The 19462-nt window shown below is 34.7% G+C and overlaps 1 protein-coding gene across 2 annotated transcripts; it reads left to right on the forward strand.

Moving 5' to 3' along the window:
* The first annotated feature begins 1100 nt into the window (after positions 1-1100).
* On the forward strand, positions 1101-17867 carry LOC144451955 (uncharacterized). Of its 2 annotated transcripts, none has more exons than XM_078142880.1 (10): positions 1101-1152; positions 7097-7171; positions 9099-9231; positions 9782-9951; positions 10779-10884; positions 11342-11512; positions 12719-12754; positions 14822-14936; positions 16466-16552; positions 16966-17867. In XM_078142880.1, exons 1-10 carry the CDS (start codon positions 1112-1114, stop codon positions 17088-17090), a joined length of 1059 nt encoding a protein of 352 aa, XP_077999006.1. In that variant the 5' UTR covers positions 1101-1111; the 3' UTR covers positions 17091-17867. The 2 variants fall into 2 exon arrangements, with proteins under 2 accessions (XP_077999006.1, XP_077999007.1); XM_078142881.1 differs by lacking the exon at positions 1101-1152 and adding an exon at positions 3627-3733.
* The last annotated feature ends 1595 nt before the right edge of the window (positions 17868-19462 follow it).

The following is a 19462-nucleotide window of genomic DNA, read 5'->3' on the forward strand; positions in this document are numbered from 1 at the left end:
TTTGAGATTCAGATTTGGAAATTCTCAAATCAATTGTAAAATAAAAGTGCAAGTTTTGTAGACTAACATTTTTCTATAAGAGTTGTGTTGAAAATAGTCATTTATGTGACTGAGAGGGCGCTGTCTAATTGTGGCAGATTTCATGGTATGCAATGCAAGTATGAATGAGTGTTGTGATTATACCTAATGTGATTAAAATTTTATGTAAAAATAGTCTTAATTGATATATATACCTCTGTTTCCTTTGTATATTGTCATTTGTTTTCGATTTTGCTGTTTCATCCTTTTGGGTTAAGGCAATTGAGCCTATTCCCGGGGCCTTTTCCTACATCAGAGTTTAATCAGATTGGTTTAAAACCCCCAGGGGTGTGTGCCAAGTGTGTAAAACAAAACAGGCAAAGTACTATGTAATTTTGACTTGACTAGCTTTATAGCTTTATTGCTTTTAAATGGAGTACTGTATGTATTGGAAGATAAATTTGTAATGCGACAACAGTGGACAGACTTTTGACAAGCCTACTGATTGCCGTGGTATTTGATGATGACATTACTTTGGTGTCTAGTTGGGAAATGGCTCAAAGCAAAATGATCGCAAAACAGGTGTGTGATTTTGGCCCAAAAAATGTCATTTTTGGTCAAAAAAATTACACAAAAAATAGATTGGTCTGAAATTTGGTGAGAACATTGTTAGGGGCGTTTAGATTAAGGATCAGTCATGACATGATGATCTCATCAGTGGTATGCAAATTTGGTCTAAAAATGTGTCTTTTTTGGTCAAAAATTTTTATTTCCAAAACGACTCCTTTTTCAGTGCAAACATTGATGATATTAAAATTTGTAAATACATGTACCTAATAATGCCATCTTGAATAGAATATTAGCTCACAAGTGACTGTGGCTTAGGCCTAGGAAATATTGTAATAACAATTCAAAGTGCCACAATTAAAAAGGGCAAATTTAAAGCTTGTGTATCAAATTCTGGTATTCAATTTAAAATATGACATGGAGGTGAGATCGTCTAGTCAAGCCCGGGATTTATCCATAGGGGATTCGTTTTGAACAGCGCCCTCACGACTATTTGGTTGTGGTATGCTCTCTTTTTTTCGTCAAGATGGCTGAACCAGAAGCTAAGAAGTCGAAGACGGATATAAGGTAAAAAAATTCAATAAGTTGTCCATCATGCATGCAATTAATATCATTGTTTGTAACTCCAAATCAAAATTTATTCCGTTTAGTGAGGAATTTCATATCGGAAGGCCTGAAAGTGGTTATCATTGTCAGTCCAGTTCGGTGTGAACACGTGGTATGGCATAGTGACTTGTGTATTGTACAAAGCAATGTGACAGTTCGCTCACCGTTACATAATATGTAATGCACACACGTGGTTGGTAGTGAAATTTTCAGATAGTCCCCAGGACAACAATCACTACTATCGCTATATTTTGCATTTGTTCATGAGTTAGGTTACAACATGTTGTACGGTGTTTCCTAAACTTTATACACGTCTCTCTGAACTTCCTGTACCTCCATAATTCTACAAGTACAATACCCCTTTCTTCACCCTAATCCTGCTTGATTCTACGATCACCATCTTCTCCACGACTCGTAGTGATCGTAACGCATGTAGGCTAAGGAAACTAGACTCTCTCTGACAATGTCCCTTTCATGCAGTCCAATGCTTTAGCCCAGGGCATTTATGACATAGCCAGAATCGCGACCCGTACCGTACATCGTTTGCAACACATGAATTATGATCTGATGTGTGCATGCAAGCTGTACACAGTACAGGGTCTTTGATAAACATACCTAATAGAGGCTTTCCATTGGGTGTGAATCCGGAAGATCTATCTTCATATAATACCCTTATAAATACAGATTTTCACATTTTGGTTTGATCTTCAGATTCAAACCCAACAGATACTGTTGTGCTAGATTATTCCTGTGGAAAGAATTTATGGGAATAGTGGCCACATTCCTAAACTGTAATGACATTGTTGAAGACCTCCATTGTCATGATTGTCTGAAATAACTTGTGTGTATATACTAGGGAGTCCAATTACAGGGCACTCCGGCTCTAAATTAGTTCTGTCTAAGGAAAGTTCAAAAAATAAATAAAACAAAACAATAAATAAATAAATAAATATATACTGACAAGCATCAACAAGAGAGTAATCATTATCAACAGCAAGAATTACTATATCACGTATGTGTGACTATTTGGTATATAGGAAAACATATAGTAATTCTTGTTGTTGATGATTTGTAATTACTCTCTTGTTGATGCTTGTCAGTATTTATTTATTTATTTATTGTGTGTTTGTTTGATTGTTTGTTTGTTTGTTTGTTTTCATAAACATAACTAACTGAGCCTGAGACTAAGTCAGAGTGCCCTGTGGTCCACTGCATGCTTTTTGCATTGCAGGCTAATGTGTGTGTACAGTGATGTCATACGTATTAAAGTTGCTGTGTTAAAACTATATTGATGTAAATGTAGTGAGTTCCATCATAGACCCTACACGAAATGTAGGGTCTGTGGTTCTATAGTTTATACATGTATAATAGTAGTAGGGTTTGAAAAATAAATATACAATGGTGTAACATAGGGTAACCCAGATAACAGTGATTGGCAATTATTTTAGGGTAACCATGGTAACAGATTGGGAATGATATTAGGTTTACCGTAACAATGATTTGGAATAGTTAAGGAATGAAACTTTAGTCAAAATCACCATATGAACTAGAGTAGAATTTATCATTCAAAATGTCAACTTTGACTTTATCGTTGTAACTCCAAAATAAACATGTATTTTTAACCAACCGAATGTAAGTTGTAATATATGTATTAGACTAAAAGTATACTTTTCTTATTTCTTATCAGATTTGTTTGAATGCAATTTTGTTAACTTTATTGTCCTTCCACTATGTATATGTATATTGATTCATTTGTAAATCACTTTGTTCAAATAATTAGTATTTTTTGTGTGTTGATAATTTTTTGTGAAATACTTTTATGTGTAAACGTCATGTAAGCAAATTTATTTGTTTATTTTTTGTAGCTTTGTATACAAACCATTGTAATTCAAATTCACTGCAAAAACATGCAGTAGGTAATTATATAATAATGACATGGGCTGATCATATCCTCTCAAGGCATTGCTTGGGATGTTATATAATGGTTGATATCCAGTATTTGCTAACAGTTTAAGTCACACAACAGTTGTTAAAATCTGCAGTGAATCAATGTCTTAGTATTCCATAGAGTTGAGAGGTTGAACAAAATGCTGAAGTTTATTTTTCTGCAATGTGTCCATAACCTTGAGTGTATGTATGCACTGACTTTGGGAGTGCCCAGCATTGAGTCCAATTATTTCAACTTCAGGTCTTTATTTTTATCTCTACACAGCCTGATGGCACAAAGTAATCATCCGGACTAGTGTCTCAATATCAATACTCAATCTCATAGAAATGTCATCTTAAAATTGATATTTCTAGGGAAATTTAGAATTACCCATCTGATTTATAGTCTGAAACCCCTCTGATATAATGGAAGTTCCCACATGTCATGTGACCAACTTAGTATAAATACCCACCTTATTCATTCAATGTGTCCATTTGCACCTGACTCCTGTCACTGAACACTAGCCTACTCACTGAGGTCAAAGTTTATCACCAAGATCATAGGTCAATTAACTTTACTACTGCATCACTAAAATATTGATAAAATGGCAGTCAGGTAAGCAGCATGTGTTATTTATTTATTTGTGTAATTTTATATGTAATATTGCACCTGATGTATATTATATACACAACTTGGCAATCAGCTGGACACAAATATTTATTGATGATTTAGCTCGAAAAGTTGACGCGAAACGTTCCATATATTTAGTGAATAAGCAGATGAGTGTGATATTATATCCAGTGGCTTTGCATAGCAATATGGTACAAATAATCTGTGGTAACATATTGTTACGTACATACTTGAATTACAAAAATATGTACAAACTAGGGGTAAATGAAAAATACAGTTGATGAAATGTATCCAAATATATATTTATAGCTAAACTAATGTGTAAGGTAAAGGACAGGAATAGGGTTGAACCCTCTAACATTATCCAGATTTGTATGTCACCTACATAATGCCATTGTTCTACATTTCATTGTTCTACGAGCTACACATTGATATACTTTACGTTGGGCAAAGCATATTTGGAAACATTTTTTTTTTTTTAAAGTTGAATTTTTCAATGCTTATAAATTGAGGGGATTTGTAATTATCATTTTATTGTCAATTTTATTTATTTATTTTTTATTGGAGTGAAAATACACATGTTTGCTTAGATATTTGTACATTCTTTCAAAATTTGTGAGTAAAAAGTTAGATGTAAATGAGAAAAAGTAGAACTGAATATTTCAAATTTCATGTAGTTTGAAAAATATTGAATTTGAAGTTGTTCTCATTGATAAGGGATTCCCCCCAAAATTCAGTAAAGGAGTAAAGGTAAATTCTTTGACATGTCAAGTACTTCATAGCGGCAGCCTGGGCTGAGAATTCATGTAGACAGGTGTTTTGAATTTGTTATTATTACAGATGAGGGAAAACAAAATCCTCAACTCACCTGGATTCTACGCTACTCAGTACTTCAGATTTTGCCTCAGTTTGTGTTAGCTAGTTCTCAGTTTGTGTTACCTAGTTAGTTTTGCCTCAGTTTATGTTGGCTAGTTCATTTTGCATCAGTTTGTATCAGTTATCATTAGTTTTGCAATTGTTTTGGCGGTGATTAGTCATTTTACCTTAGTTTTTGTTAATTAATGTTCAGGCATAGAATGAGGCATAGCCAGTGGACACTCCCCTCTCTATGAATGACATAGGCTCAGACCACTAATATCTGAGCATTAGGTAACTACTAACATATATCAGCTAACAGGGGTGTTTTATCGTGAAAGGATCAAGGTATTGCCTGTATACATATTGGTGAAGTTAAAGTATAAATTTAGTGGTGGTACCATGGGATTGTTTACTATCACTGTGTACCGGCTTTTCTGGAGACCTTTTGTGAATGTGGGTTTATTTGAATGGAGTAGGGGAGGAATGAATATCCAAATTGGTGTTATCCAAAAGGTTAAAGGTCACACTGGCCATTGTATACTTCCATGCTGGTATTTAGCATTACTTGTATTGGCATGTCCTTGGCTTGATTGACTACTCACAGGTGTATGATAAGCTTGAATAAATGTTTGGTGAATTAGAAATAGTTTTATTGGTGCAGACTAACGGAATGAATCAGAAGCTGAATAAGAACGAGTAAATTTTAAGTTATAATATTTTTAAATATCTGCAAACCTGGAAAACGTTTATCAAGGACATAATTAAATTTTCACCGAAATAACAGTGTGGTCAATATTAAGATAGCATAGGACACAATAATATGAGAGTTTTATTGTCAGCAGTGATAAAACATGAAAATAGTGTGGAAGTACAGTACATACGATCAAAATGAAGAATATTTCATGTTTCAGACTGTTTTGTCAAACACCTTGTTGAAACATGATTTACTTTTATATCAAAGACTGTCCCATTGTCATGTTATGAGAGACTGTTATTGTCTTAGTTATTGTTCACTAAGTATATATTCATGGTTATTGTGTGTAGATCAATGGATCATTTCCTGTTTCATTATCAGTTCTTGATCTGAATGGGTCACTGTATAGCTATAAAACTTTTACATATTTAGTCCATAGACTATTAGAGGGTCTAATTATTGCCTGTGCCAATGCATACATACACCATTGACTTGGATTATTACAGGAAAGAATAATGTATGAAGTGTGAAGTTAACACCATGGCCCACTAGAATGGCTGCCAGTCTGGGGAACTCAAGTAAATTTTTACCACAAATTACCACTCAAAGCAGAAATACCAGTAGTAAAACCAGTAGTTAAAAACAACTGTGGAAATCTGATAAATTTTACATACAGTTGTGACAAATACAGTGTCACCATGTACTGCATATTCAGCAAGCCATTTACATACCATTCGTGTATTCTTAACTAGTATTGTTGTAATACAGCATAGGTCACACATGCCACTATGAAAAACCAGACATCGTTAAAATGGTTGGATTATACACTGTACTTGTGATAGATAAAACATTGACAACCCAGACAGGATTGACAAAAACAGTGGGTTTTAATTGTCCTATATTAATGTGTGAGCATAATGAAACTTTGTTTTAAAAAATGAATGAATATTTTGTCATATTGAATGGTATAACATGTTCAGATAGGGTATCTTTGCTTTGGGACATTGTATCATGGGAGTCAGCAGAAATAAGATATTCAAGTTGCACAGTGAATATTCGTAAGTGATGATTTACACTGAGGGGTATGCACTCAGGACTCATGAATATTCAGTGTGCAGCTTGAATATATATATTTCTACTGACTCCCAAGATGCAATAGCCCATAGCAGAGATACCCTTAATGGCACAAGATCAACTTGATGTTTCTCTGAAATTGCAAGTAATTGTATTTGATGTAAAATCATGAAATGACTCTCCAGAACCCGTAGTTTCTGAAAATGTCTTATTTCCTGGAGGGTGCATCGGTGTTCCCCACAAAGACAAGATGATCAAATACTATAATTATATGTACATGTTCATTAATATGGTATTGTTGATTCATTACTTTCCAAAGTCCCATTGTTTGTTTATATGTCATTGTGTCTGCTTTATGTGGAAGCAATTAGTCTGCAAGGTACGCCATGACAGGGCGCCCTCACACATCGATCAACCGATGGAGCTAAACAACACATCTTTTAGTCTAGATAGCAATGTGTACATGTACATACACGTATTACTAAATCTAGCATCAAACCAGCAATTGAGATTAATCAACACTATTTTGAGCTTCCCATTTGAAAGGATAGAAATATGTGTTTGTCATCAGAGTTGCCTGTCATTTGTGCCTTAAAGTCCCATATGATGCAGGCATAATGCAAAACCTGGAGGTCCGTTTACAGCCACTTGTACTTATATTTACAAAAATTACAGAAGTATGGAATTCAGCATTAAAGATTGCATTTTTTTATGTCTTGTAGTGAAGGAGTTCTTCTAGGTCTTGGAAACCCATTGTTGGATCTATCAACAACATGTGATAAAGATTTCCTTGATAAGTAAGTGCATTCATGATATACCTACCAAACACGTTATAAGTACAAAAGTAATTCTGTTTATGATATTTAATTTCATGATATTGAAATTACCTTTTGAAATTTCAATATTTCTAATATAATTATTTCATGTAAGTTGATTAAACATTCATTCCGTTTCAACAAAATATTATTTACTTCACCAGGGAGACTTTAAATTTGTAGAATATTTCAAATATTTTTCTTTGTTCAGGTGACAAAAATGAGTGACATAAAGGGCATTGTCATTACGAGTCAAAGACGAGTTAGGACACAGCCTATATGTCACATGTCTAACTGAATAGAGGAAAATATTAGAAAGTGATGATTATACCTGTGTGGACTTAGTTAATGAAAAATTTTCTAAAATGGTGACAATTTTGATGAATAGTTTGACCCATATTTCCAGTACCGAATCATTGCTTGTCGTATCATTGAGTGACATTAATATAAATCCTACATTTGTTTGAATGCGTACAACTTGGCTGCCATTTTGTTTTTAATAGTTATTGTTGTGCTTTAATGAAATGTTTATAATTTGTAGGAATTATACCCACGTCATTTGATGATATGACAACCAGTATTTATGATATTGACATGGAAATATCAATAAAATTATTCAAAATTATCATTAAACAAGTTTGTACAGGTATAATAATTACTGTATATTTTCCTTAATTCTGCTAGTTGCAGGATACAACCTAATTTCCAAACTTTTCACTTTGTCTTTCTCTGATGCTTGGGATACTTCGATTATGGCTAACATGTCTAATTTACAGCTAAAACAGGTAGTGTTTGCCAGAAGACTATATGTATAATCTACATTAGCGATCAAAGTTGATCATTTTGTAAGTTTAGGTTGTTGATTTACTTGATAGATAACAACACTTTTACTACTGAAGACAACATGGTTGTTACTGAGGAAAGTTTCATTGATAGATAACAACACTTTTACTACTGAAGACAACATGGTTGTTACTGAGGAAAGTTTCATTGATAGATAACAACACTTTTACTACTGAAGACAACATGGTTGTTACTGAGGAAAGTTTCATTGATAGATAACAACACTTTTACTACTGAACACAGTATGGTTTGTTATTGAGGAAAGTTTCATTGATAGATAACAACACTTTTACTACTGAACACAGTATGGTTTGTTATTGAGGAAAGTTTCATTGATAGATAACAACACTTTTACTACTGGACACAGTATGGCTGGTATTGAGGAAAGTTTCATTGATAGATAACAACACTTTTACTACTGGACACAGTATGGTTTGTTATTGAGGAAAGTTTCATTGATAGATAATAACACTTTTACTACTGAACACAGTATGGTTTGTTATTGAGGAAAGTTTCATTGATAGATAATAACACTTTTACTACTGAACACAACATGATTGTTATTGAGGAAAGTTTCATTGATAGACAACAACACTTTTACTGGTGGACACAGCATGATTGTTATTTAGAGAAGTCTAAAAAGCTGAATGAACATAAACAAAACTCTCTCTTCAATCACGATGCTGTGTTCAGTTATAAAAGTCTTCTTATATTTATCTAGCACATAAAACAACAATTTCAACTGACCCAATATGAAATGATCGATGTTGATAATTAAATGTATATTTTATGTATGGTCTTCTGGCACACATTCCCTGTTTTAGCTGTAACTGTATATGTTATGTACAGTCTTCTGGCACACATTCCCTGTTTTAGCTGTAAATGTATATGTTATGTACAGTCTTCTGATGAGCTCTCCCTGTTTTAGCTGTAACTATATGTTATGTACAGTCTTCTGGTTAGCACTCCCTGTTTTAGCTGTAAATGTATATGTTATGTACAGTCTTCTGGTGAACATTACCTGTTTTAGCTGTACCTTAAATCTATGTTTATTTGGTTTGATAAGGTATGGCCTGAAGGCAAACGATGCCATTCTAGCTGAAGATAAACATGTAGATATGTACAATGAATTAGTGGAAAAATTTGATGTAGAGTACATTGCTGGTGGTGCAACACAAAATTCAATTCGTGTGGCCCAGGTAAGGTTTGTTTGTTTGTTTGTGTGTTCTACTATTCTTTGATATGCTATGATTGGAGGAGATACGAGAAGGATTTTGTATAATGAATGAGTAGTAGTACAAAAATAGCTATAAACATCCAACCAGATATTTGATCAAATCAGAAATACAGAAACATCAAAACAGCATAATTGACAACATGTTGTAACACGGACTGACACCATGGCCAAAATAAATGTAGTATTTAATACTCAAGAACAAAGACATTAATTAACATTTTTATCTTTAGTTCTGCAACAAATATTTTCACGCCTAAATTTAAATCAAAATAAATTGGCATCATTAGCACTACAGCACTTGGGCGCTGTACAAGAGTTGACTGTATTTGAATTTCCGAATTTGATTTGGATGAAGAAAGTTTTTATATTATTATTACTGCTGACAGTTGGGGGTATATGATTTATATTGGGGGTGCATGTGATTTATATGGGGGGGGGGGTGTATATGATTTATATTGATAATAAATTTAAACAAACTGATTAACAGGTTCTTGGTTTTATTTTATGATCAGTGGCTTCTTGATACACCAAAAGCAACATCTATGTTTGGGTGTGTAGGAGACGACAAATTTGGTGAAAAAATGAGAGAAAAAGCTGAAAAGGTTGGCGTCAATGTCAGGTATCTTGTAACTAAAGAGCACCCTACCGGAACCTGTGCTGTATTAATCACTGATCATAACAGGTAATAAATATGTCACTTTAAATTTACTTCTGTCACTACCTTACTGGCCTTCAGAATATTGACTCTTGTAAAAAGCCTACTCAAAAAAATTGTTTGGTTCCAGTTACCCGACCCCTCCTAGTTTTTCACTGCCGACCCTAAAACTTTTTTTTTACGTATTCAAGAAAAAAATCATAAAAATCACAAAAAATTTTGAAGTGTCACAAGAAATGGTGGATGCGGAAACTGACATCAACTTAAAAAGACAATATAAAACTGTTCTTCCAATGTATAATGGCTGTACATCTGACGAGAAGAAACCAATAACACAGAGACCATATTTGGAAAACAATGGAAAACATAACTACCTGAACTAGACTCTCTAAAAATCTAGCTACCCCCACCTATTCTACAATTTAGGGTAATCGGAATTACACATTTATTTTTTTGGGCCTAATGGTCACATATGAGTTGCCGGTATTCTTGCTTGACAAGACAATGATCGTGGTGAGTCATCTGATAGTTTGTCATGTCCTACTTATTGATATAAAAACTATATTTCAATAAATTTTTTAGCTTGAACCAAAGCAGTCACAAAACTTTATAGAGTGATGATTTTAGCTTCTAGATTTGTAAAGTTGTATTTGTAGAAGGGTTTCACTCTTCCCTGGCCTTTGATGTCAGACCAGAACAAGTGTTGATTGATCTTTATGATTCTTTGTAGAGATTATCAAACACAAGAAGAACATTGAGTATTATTTAGAGTGTGAGATTGTTCATGTGCGTGCTTTATTTACATTTTTCACACCTTTGGCAAGTTATGACTTCTAACATCTTGATCTTTTCAGATCTCTGTGTGCCTACTTAGCTGCAGCCAACTCTTATAAAAAAGATCATCTTATTGAAGCTGAAAACTGGGAAATAGTAGAGAAAGCTAAAGTTTACTATGTAGCAGTAAGTCATATCTTTTGATACTATGTCGCAGTAAGTCATGTCTTGTGATACTATGTAGCAGTAAGTCATGTCTTGTGATACTATGTAGCAGTAAGTCATGTCTTGTGATACTATGTAGCAGTAAGTCATGTCTTTTTTGATTGATGTTAATTGCATGATAATGTGACGCTGTGCTCAAAGCACTTTACAAGTATTACTCAGGCATAACAGCATACTTCCTTGGGAGCATACAGTTCATTGCAGCCTCTATAAATGCATAGGATTAAAGCATTCACATTGTAACCTCTATCCTACCAGGGCACCAATTATACAGCTGGGTTAACTGGGCCAGTCTCAATTCACATCTAGTCCAAGAACTTCAACCTTCAAGTTCAAGAAATAAACTTTGGACTGTGAGGCTTGAAAAAATCCAATGCTCTGTAATACACTAACCACGTTGATAATTTCTTTACTCCAGGGTTTTCATCTAACTGTAGCTCCAGATGCCATCCTAGCCCTTGGCAAGCATGCAACAGAAAAGGGAAAGACATTTTGTCTGAACTTATCAGCTCCATTTTTATGTCAATTTTTCTGTGATCCAATGATGGACGTGATGCCTTATGTTGATATACTATATGGCAATGAAACGGTATGTGATAACATTATCTCACTATGTGTAGCTTACATGTAGATTCAAAGGACTAGCACTACCACTCTATATGTTATCCTAACTTTCATTTTGATTTCGCTGTCCTACAATGATAGCTGTTCCATTGGTCTAGAAGCCAGCCCCCCACCCCCACCCCCGGCAAACACATAACATGTGCAAAATATTAGTGACATGTAAATAGAACACAATGTACATAATTTAGAGTGAGGTCGCATTTCCATCACGACACCTAATTGTGGATTCAGCATGAGAGCTGATGGCACAATGCAATATTATGTCTTCAACCAATAACAGTCTATACAGGAATGCCATTCAAGAACAGTGGAACACAGCTATCATTGTAGACGCAGAAGGACAACAAATTTGAAATCAAGATGTCAGTTAGGATAGCAGATAGAGTGGTAGTACAAGACGTTTGAGTCTACAAATAGGCTACAATATGTGTTGTAATTATGGCATGCCTAACGTATAGGTAACCCTTGTGGGGAGGAAGGGGGTATAACCCTTGTGGGGAGGGAGGGGTGTAACCCTTCCTGTCAACCAACAGTTTCATTCTAAGGTTGACCTTTGCAGTACAACATAGTGTACTTATTTTTGCTTATTCCACTGGAGGAAAAAAACATAAAATTAAGAAGTGACTAAAATACCTTCTTGTACATGAGCACAATGTACCAGTCTGGTAATTAGTGAAAATTAGTCTTTGAGAACTAGTTGAAAAATGTAAAATTGCAAAATTTTCTAGTAGTGAAAATATGTAGGTTGACAGTAATCTCATGGAAAATATTATCACATTGAAAGTATTTGGTGAAGGTGGATACTAAATATCAAACAGTCAAGGAATTTTACTCTGTTCTGACTTGAAACGTTTTAATCCATGGAGAGTGTCATATGTATGTCAAAAAAACTGTTAACATCAGGGAAGAGTTTTATGGTGAATGGGAGTAAGACTTAGCATATAGAATTAGTTTCGCAGTCATTGTGTTTGATGTACACTGGGACAACAGTGAGCATAGATTTACATAACTCATCATTGCATTAAGATTCTGTACCCTATGTTAGTTTTTGTTAGGGCAGACTGTTATAAATTTATCAAACTTCTCTTAAGGTATGTTTTTCATATCAAACAAGTGTGTTCAAGGCTCCAATTTCTATGAATTCATAAGTTCATTTTGAATTTGTTTACAGGAATGTGTCACGTTTGCCAAGCAACACAAATTTGAAGTAAGTACTTCTCTTTCTCTCATCTTATATATATCTGCCTTATTTTGTTCCCAAAGTTTGGACCATTTTGCATGAAAGGATCACAAGACAGCACCCCAGATTTGGCAAAGTGAGGGCTAAAATTTGGGTCATGGCTGATGATTGTATAACAGTGCACAAAGCTGTGAACAAAATATGTTTGAAAGAATTCTGAGTTCGTGAAAGAGCAGTACAGTAGTTGTTGGTGATGTCTTTTTTACTGGTAGTCACTAATAAAACAAGTACAGTGAGAATAAAACAGAAAAACTATGGTAACTTAGGACGGATGCCTTCATTCTACAATACTCAACTATTCAGGCCCTCACTTCTGGCTCCAAAACAACTTGCAACAGCACTCCTAGTGGCCAAACCATGAAATGTTTTACATCTCTGATAATCAAAATATTCCATGTTAATCAAACTTGATTGTGTAATCTATAATGAACACAGGACAACTCTAAACTCACCAAGATTTCTATACACTGTCAGAAGTTTCTGGGACTTGAAAGGTTGTTTGCTATAACAGTGTCATGTACTTTTGTATGTTCTTGTGAAGAACTGTCAATCATCTTGTCATGGGGTCAAAGGGCAAGGACAAATACATTTTGTTTAGTTATAATCTTAATTTTCAGTGTGACAGACTTGTGTTTCAAGGTTACAAATACAATATATTTGAATTCAGTACAAAATATTAGAATATTGATGGATGTGTGTCAAATATGTGAGAATATATTCATAAATTTAACTTCATTTTGTGTCAAGAAATACAAGGCGCTCACCAAAGTCATGACTTCAGAAAAACTGATGAAGCCATGGTGGATACCTGGAAAAGCTTTGTGAGCTGCTTGTATTTCTTGGGGCAAAATGAATTTAAATTTGTGAACATAGACTGAACGTTTGCACAGATGAGCTTTTAATCATGTGAGAACATCAGTAAAGCTTGTAGAGTTGAATAATCTGATACAGAGGCTAGTTGACCATAGAGGGCGCTGTTCACCTCAATCCTCACCCTTGTCGGTACATGTATGCATCAGTGCGATTATAATCTGATGTAGTGAAAGCGGATAAATGCTTTATTTACCTCTATTTCCATTTGTTTTTGTTCTGAGTGATCACACCCTTCCCACACATGGGGAAAAAAAATCTATCTGCTTTCACCAGATCAGATTTTAATCAGATTGATGTATGCATGAACTGGGATCAGTTCAACTGCAGTTCCTATGCATCAAGAAAACCTGAATCCAAATTATACATTACATGAAATGGAGAGATTAATATTCCAATTTCATAAAATGTTATTTCTTGTGTCAGAAATGTAATGATTTCCAAACTGGTATTTTTAAAGAATTGAAACACACAAATATTGTTGTATAAAAGGAATTTTATTAGATATAAAGTTAAACGATACTGTCATAAAGGATTATTGTTTACTCCTACATTGCATAATCTTGACTCAAACCCAGTACATAAATTACAAACTCGACCAAACAACCCAACCTTTGTTTCCAGGTTATAGGTCTTGATGTAAACACCAACCTATTAAATGACAGTTTGATCAAATATTCTCAAATACATGTTCTTTCCAAGGTCAATAATCAACCCTACTCTGTTGCTACATTAATAGTGCCCAAGGGAAAATAGAATACAACAAGTGCAGTCTATGCAAATTAGGTCACTGTGGGTCACTGGTCCATACCATGTGATATGATCTTAGCCAATCACTGCAGTGAAAGGCTGTATAAAAATTATGAAGTATTAAGCTAGTTATAGGGGATAACAAGCATGTTGGTTTACGTACAGACCATGATAATAAGGTCTGTCGTTCCAATACACTATATTCTAGTCATTGAAAAGATAAAAGATTATATCATAAGTTTGGCCACTAAGCAGCAGTATTCAGAAGGGTATTTTCAACCAGAGGTGTTTGCCAGCGTGATGTTGTACTGTAGCATACTCTGAAAGTCGTTTCCCAAAATGAGATATGATCAGAATTCTATACATTATTTGACTTTGTCATTGTATTTCACAACTATTCATCTCTTTGTGTAGACTGAAGACATTAAGGAGATAGCCCTAAAGATGGCTGAATTACCCAAAGCAAACAAGGATAAGTCACGTACTGTGATTATCACACAGGGTAGAGATCCCGTCATTACTGTCAAAGGTAAGCTAAGTCACGCATCGGGATTATCACAAATGGTAGAGAGATCCAATCATTACTGTCTCAGTATACAGTGTTCTCCAGTCTGTTCTCGGTATACAGTGATCTCCAATCTGATCTCAGTATACAGTGTTTTCCAATCTGATCTCAGTATACAATGTTCTCCAGTCTGTTCTCGGAATACAGTGATCTCCAATCTGATCTCAGTATACAGTGTTCTCCAATCTGATCTCAGTATACAGTGATCTCCAATCTGATCTCAGTATACAGTGTTCTCCAGTCTGTTCTCGGAATACAGTGATCTCCAATCTGATCTCAGTATACAGTGATCTCCAATCTGATCTCAGTATACAGTGATCTCCAATCTGATCTCAGTATACAGTGTTCTCCAGTCTGTTCTCGGAATACAGTGATCTCCAATCTGATCTCAGTATACAGTGTTCTCCAATCTGATCTCAGTATACAGTGTTCTCCAATCTGATCTCAGTATACAGTGTTCTCCAATCTGATCTCAGTATACAGTGTTCTCCAATCTGTTCTCAGTATACAGTGTTTTCCAATCTGATCTCAGTATACAGTGTTCTCCAATCTGTTCTTAGTATAGTGTTCTCCAATCTGATCTCAGTATACAGTGTTCTCCAATCTGATCTCAGTATACAGTGTTCTCCAATCTGTTCTTAGTATAGTGTTCTCCAATCTGATCTCAGTATACAGTGTTCTCCAATCTGATCTCAGTATACAGTGTTCTCCAATCTGTTCTTAGTATAGTGTTCTCCAATCTGATCTCAGTATACAGTGTTCTCCAATCTGGTCTCAGTATACAGTGTTCTCCAATCTGGTCTCAGTATACAGTGTTCTCCAATCTGATCTCAGTATACAGTGTTCTCCAATCTGGTCTCAGTATACAGTGTTCTCCAATCTGGTCTCAGTATACAGTGTTCTCCAATCTGATCTCAGTATACAGTGTTCTCCAATCTGATCTTAGTATACAGTGTTCTCCAATCTGATCTCAGTATACAGTGTTCTCCAATCTGATCTCAGTATACAGTGTTCTCCAATCTGATCTTAGTATACAGTGTTCTCCAATCTGATCTCAGTATACAGTGTTCTCCAATCTGATCTCAGTATAGTGTTCTCCAATCTGATCTCAGTATACAGTGTTCTCCGATCCGATCTCAGTATACAGTGTTCTCCGATCCGTTCTTAGTATACAGTGTTCTCCAATCTGATCTCAGTATACAGTGTTATCCAATCTGTTCTTAATATACAGTATTCTTCAATCTGGTCTCAGTATACAGTGTTCTTCGATCTGTTCTTAGTATACAATGTTCTCCATCTGGTCTCAGTATATACACTGTTCTCTAGTCTTTGGAGCAATGGTAGCTCCCTTGAAGTTACACTGACCGATGTCATTATTGCTGTTCTGTATAATATTTCACCCCTGAATGAGTTCAAGATATATTTGGATGACCTTTTATCAAAGCTAATACATTGATACTATTGATACATATGGTACATGTCTTGTATTTCAGACGGTAAAGTAACTGAATATCCTATCAAAGAACTGCCAAAAGAGGATATAGTGGACACTAATGGAGCCGGGGATGCCTTTGTTGGTGGTAAGTTAATGGACTATTACTCACTGCAATTAGCAGTTGATATACTATGATTTATTGCAATAGGTCTACTGGACAATGAGCATACATTTCAAAAACAGAACATACATACATACGTACGTACGTACGTACGTACGTACGTACATACATACATACATACATACATACATACATACATACATACACACACACACACACACACACACACACACACACACACACATACATACATACATACATACATACATACATACACACACACACACACACACACAGCCATTTTGAATACTCATGGTGTAGCAGCCATTTTAAATACTTAGTTAACATATTCAATACATATTGTAGTGATAATCATGAATTTCAGGTTAAGTTGATGGACATTTTTCCCTGAACATTTCCTGTTTGTTCGTTGCTAGGTTACCTGTCACAGCTGGTCCAAGACAAGGATGAAGCTGACTGCGTGCGATGTGGTAACTATGCCGCCCACTACATCATTCAACAATCCGGAGTTACACTACCTGATAAACCTGACTTCAAGTAGAGTAACATCATATCTAAAATGTAGCAATGTCAAAGGTCACATAAAGGGTCATTGTTTGTGACCTTTCACCTTGCAAAAGTGAAAGGGATGCAGTCACCATGATACTTTTTCATTTCGTCTTCCTCAATGAGAGCAGGAGAGCAAACTGAAATATTTCTGTGTGGTAAAATTTAGAAATTACGAGTGCAGTGAAGTTAAAGAAACAAACTTTCTGGGGCGTAATTTGTGTGACTGATATTAAAAATAAATGAAATACATCATTTACTGATACTTTTGGTTTAATATACTTTATTTTTTCAATTTTTCATTTTGGACTCATTTTCTTGCAATAGATAGGAACTAATGCCAGTTGCTGTACGTTGATACGTTGAAGGAAATTTCCAAATAAAAATTAAAAGTTTAAATTCCCATCAAAGAATCATGTATGAGGCACCACATAGTTTTCAGATATCAGAAATATTTCTATGTACGACCGGACAACGTAATATGCATGTGCTGTATTTTATTTCTCTGCTTTTTTGACAAAATGGTTTTACTGACAGTTTGTGCTAGTTGGCATTCATATCATTTGTCTGAAGGCTAAGATTTCATGTAGAACAAGATTACCTGTAATCTGTCTAGTAATGGCTATCAAATTTGCAAACTTCTGCATTGGTACAATTTTAGTATGATACTGTCCATGATATTGTTTTACTTTAAGAACTGACCAGGTTTTTGTTGTATCTGCCAAATCTGTAACACCTGCTTGAATTGCTAAAAGAAAGAATAAAGTAGAAATTGTGACAAAAATGTGTTGTTCTGTCATCAATAGTTTTGCTAGAGTATGTTTTGTTGTATTTGTTGTTTCAAAGGATTCTTGTGTCTTGGTTCAATGATGTGTCTGTCCGTACATTCTCCAATGACTATTAAATATATTGTTATTTTTTGTTACATAGTCATGTTGATATTGATATGTAATCACATCCATGTATGTAATATTTGTCAAGTTCGATACATATTGTTTGTTTGTTTTGTTTGTTTGTTTGTTTGTTTTTTGTAAGTATAAGCAATTAAACACAAGTCCAATGTCGACGTATGTCAAAACAGTCCATTATAGCAGTCCAAACAGTAATATTGTAAATGCAACTAGATATATTTTGCAAAATGTAACCGACAGAAAATGTTAACTTTGATGAGCCCTGCTCGTGTAATGAATTGAATTGAAATTTTTCCTGAAAAAAAAAATATACATAATGATATATATACACATTGCAATCTTTGAAAGCACCTGGAAAAGCAATTCTGGTGAGGGCCATGAAAATAGTTCCCTTGGAAATAATCAAAGTCCATGGCCTAGACATGCATGTGAATTAAGACAAATTTGGGGTGCAATTTATGAAATAACAACAAATATGAGATGAAGTGTTGGTGGCAAATTACATAAATTTGGATGCTCTCTGAATTTAGGAACAAAAAAGAAATATGAATGAAATTTATTTCACCAGATACCAAAAATAAGCTACACTTTCAAAGAAACGTATGATACAAATATACAAAATGAATACAAAAGAAATAGACAATTGTTATCTGATGTGGACCATGGAAAGAGTTCAGCGGAACTAGTCTTGTCCATGGCCCGTACATTTTTTTTCTACATTTCAAATCGATACAGGACACACAAGAAATGTGAATCAAAAGTACACACACATACACTATAACTAGAAATAGATAAAAGCATACATACAAAAAATGAAATTATAGAGACAGGAAGATAGAGGTTATTCCTTCATAAGATAACTGCTTTAAGTTTGTCCTAAAATCTAAGTCTGTTGTGTGTCATTCTAATTGTCATGGGTACAGAGCTCCAGGTTGCATACTTGAAGCTGTGTTGACTAATTGTACTAGCTTAACCTATGGGATCGGCAAGTCACCACTGATTAGCTCTGGTCAGATAGCTATGGGACAACTGGTATGTAGAGCAATGGTCAAGTGCGTGTATATAGTGATCATGTTTTAACTTTTAGGTTGAATTGAAGATGAACATGAAAGTTTGGAAGTTTGCGCAAAGTGTAGATGTCAAGAATGTTAAAGAGAGGAAGTGGGCATAATAGTCAGAGAAGGTTAGGAGTCAAACAATTTTCTTATGTAGACGGAAAAGTTGGATAAATATTCCCCAGATTTCAATAAAGTAAGAAAGGTGGGGGAGAATAGAAATGGATATAGAACAGATTTTTGAACGTAGACGGAGCAAATCATATGCCAACCTTTGAAATTGAACTGATTGCTTTTCTCACTTTTTCATGATGGGACCTTGTTAAAAATGGTGTGTGGTCGGTCGGTTATTTTTTTAAAAGTAAGTCGCTGTATGAGTATATGTTGGTGAGACTCTCGAT

This window comes from Glandiceps talaboti, chromosome 22 (assembly GCF_964340395.1).
Source record: "Glandiceps talaboti chromosome 22, keGlaTala1.1, whole genome shotgun sequence".
NCBI lineage: Eukaryota > Metazoa > Hemichordata > Enteropneusta > Spengelidae > Glandiceps > Glandiceps talaboti.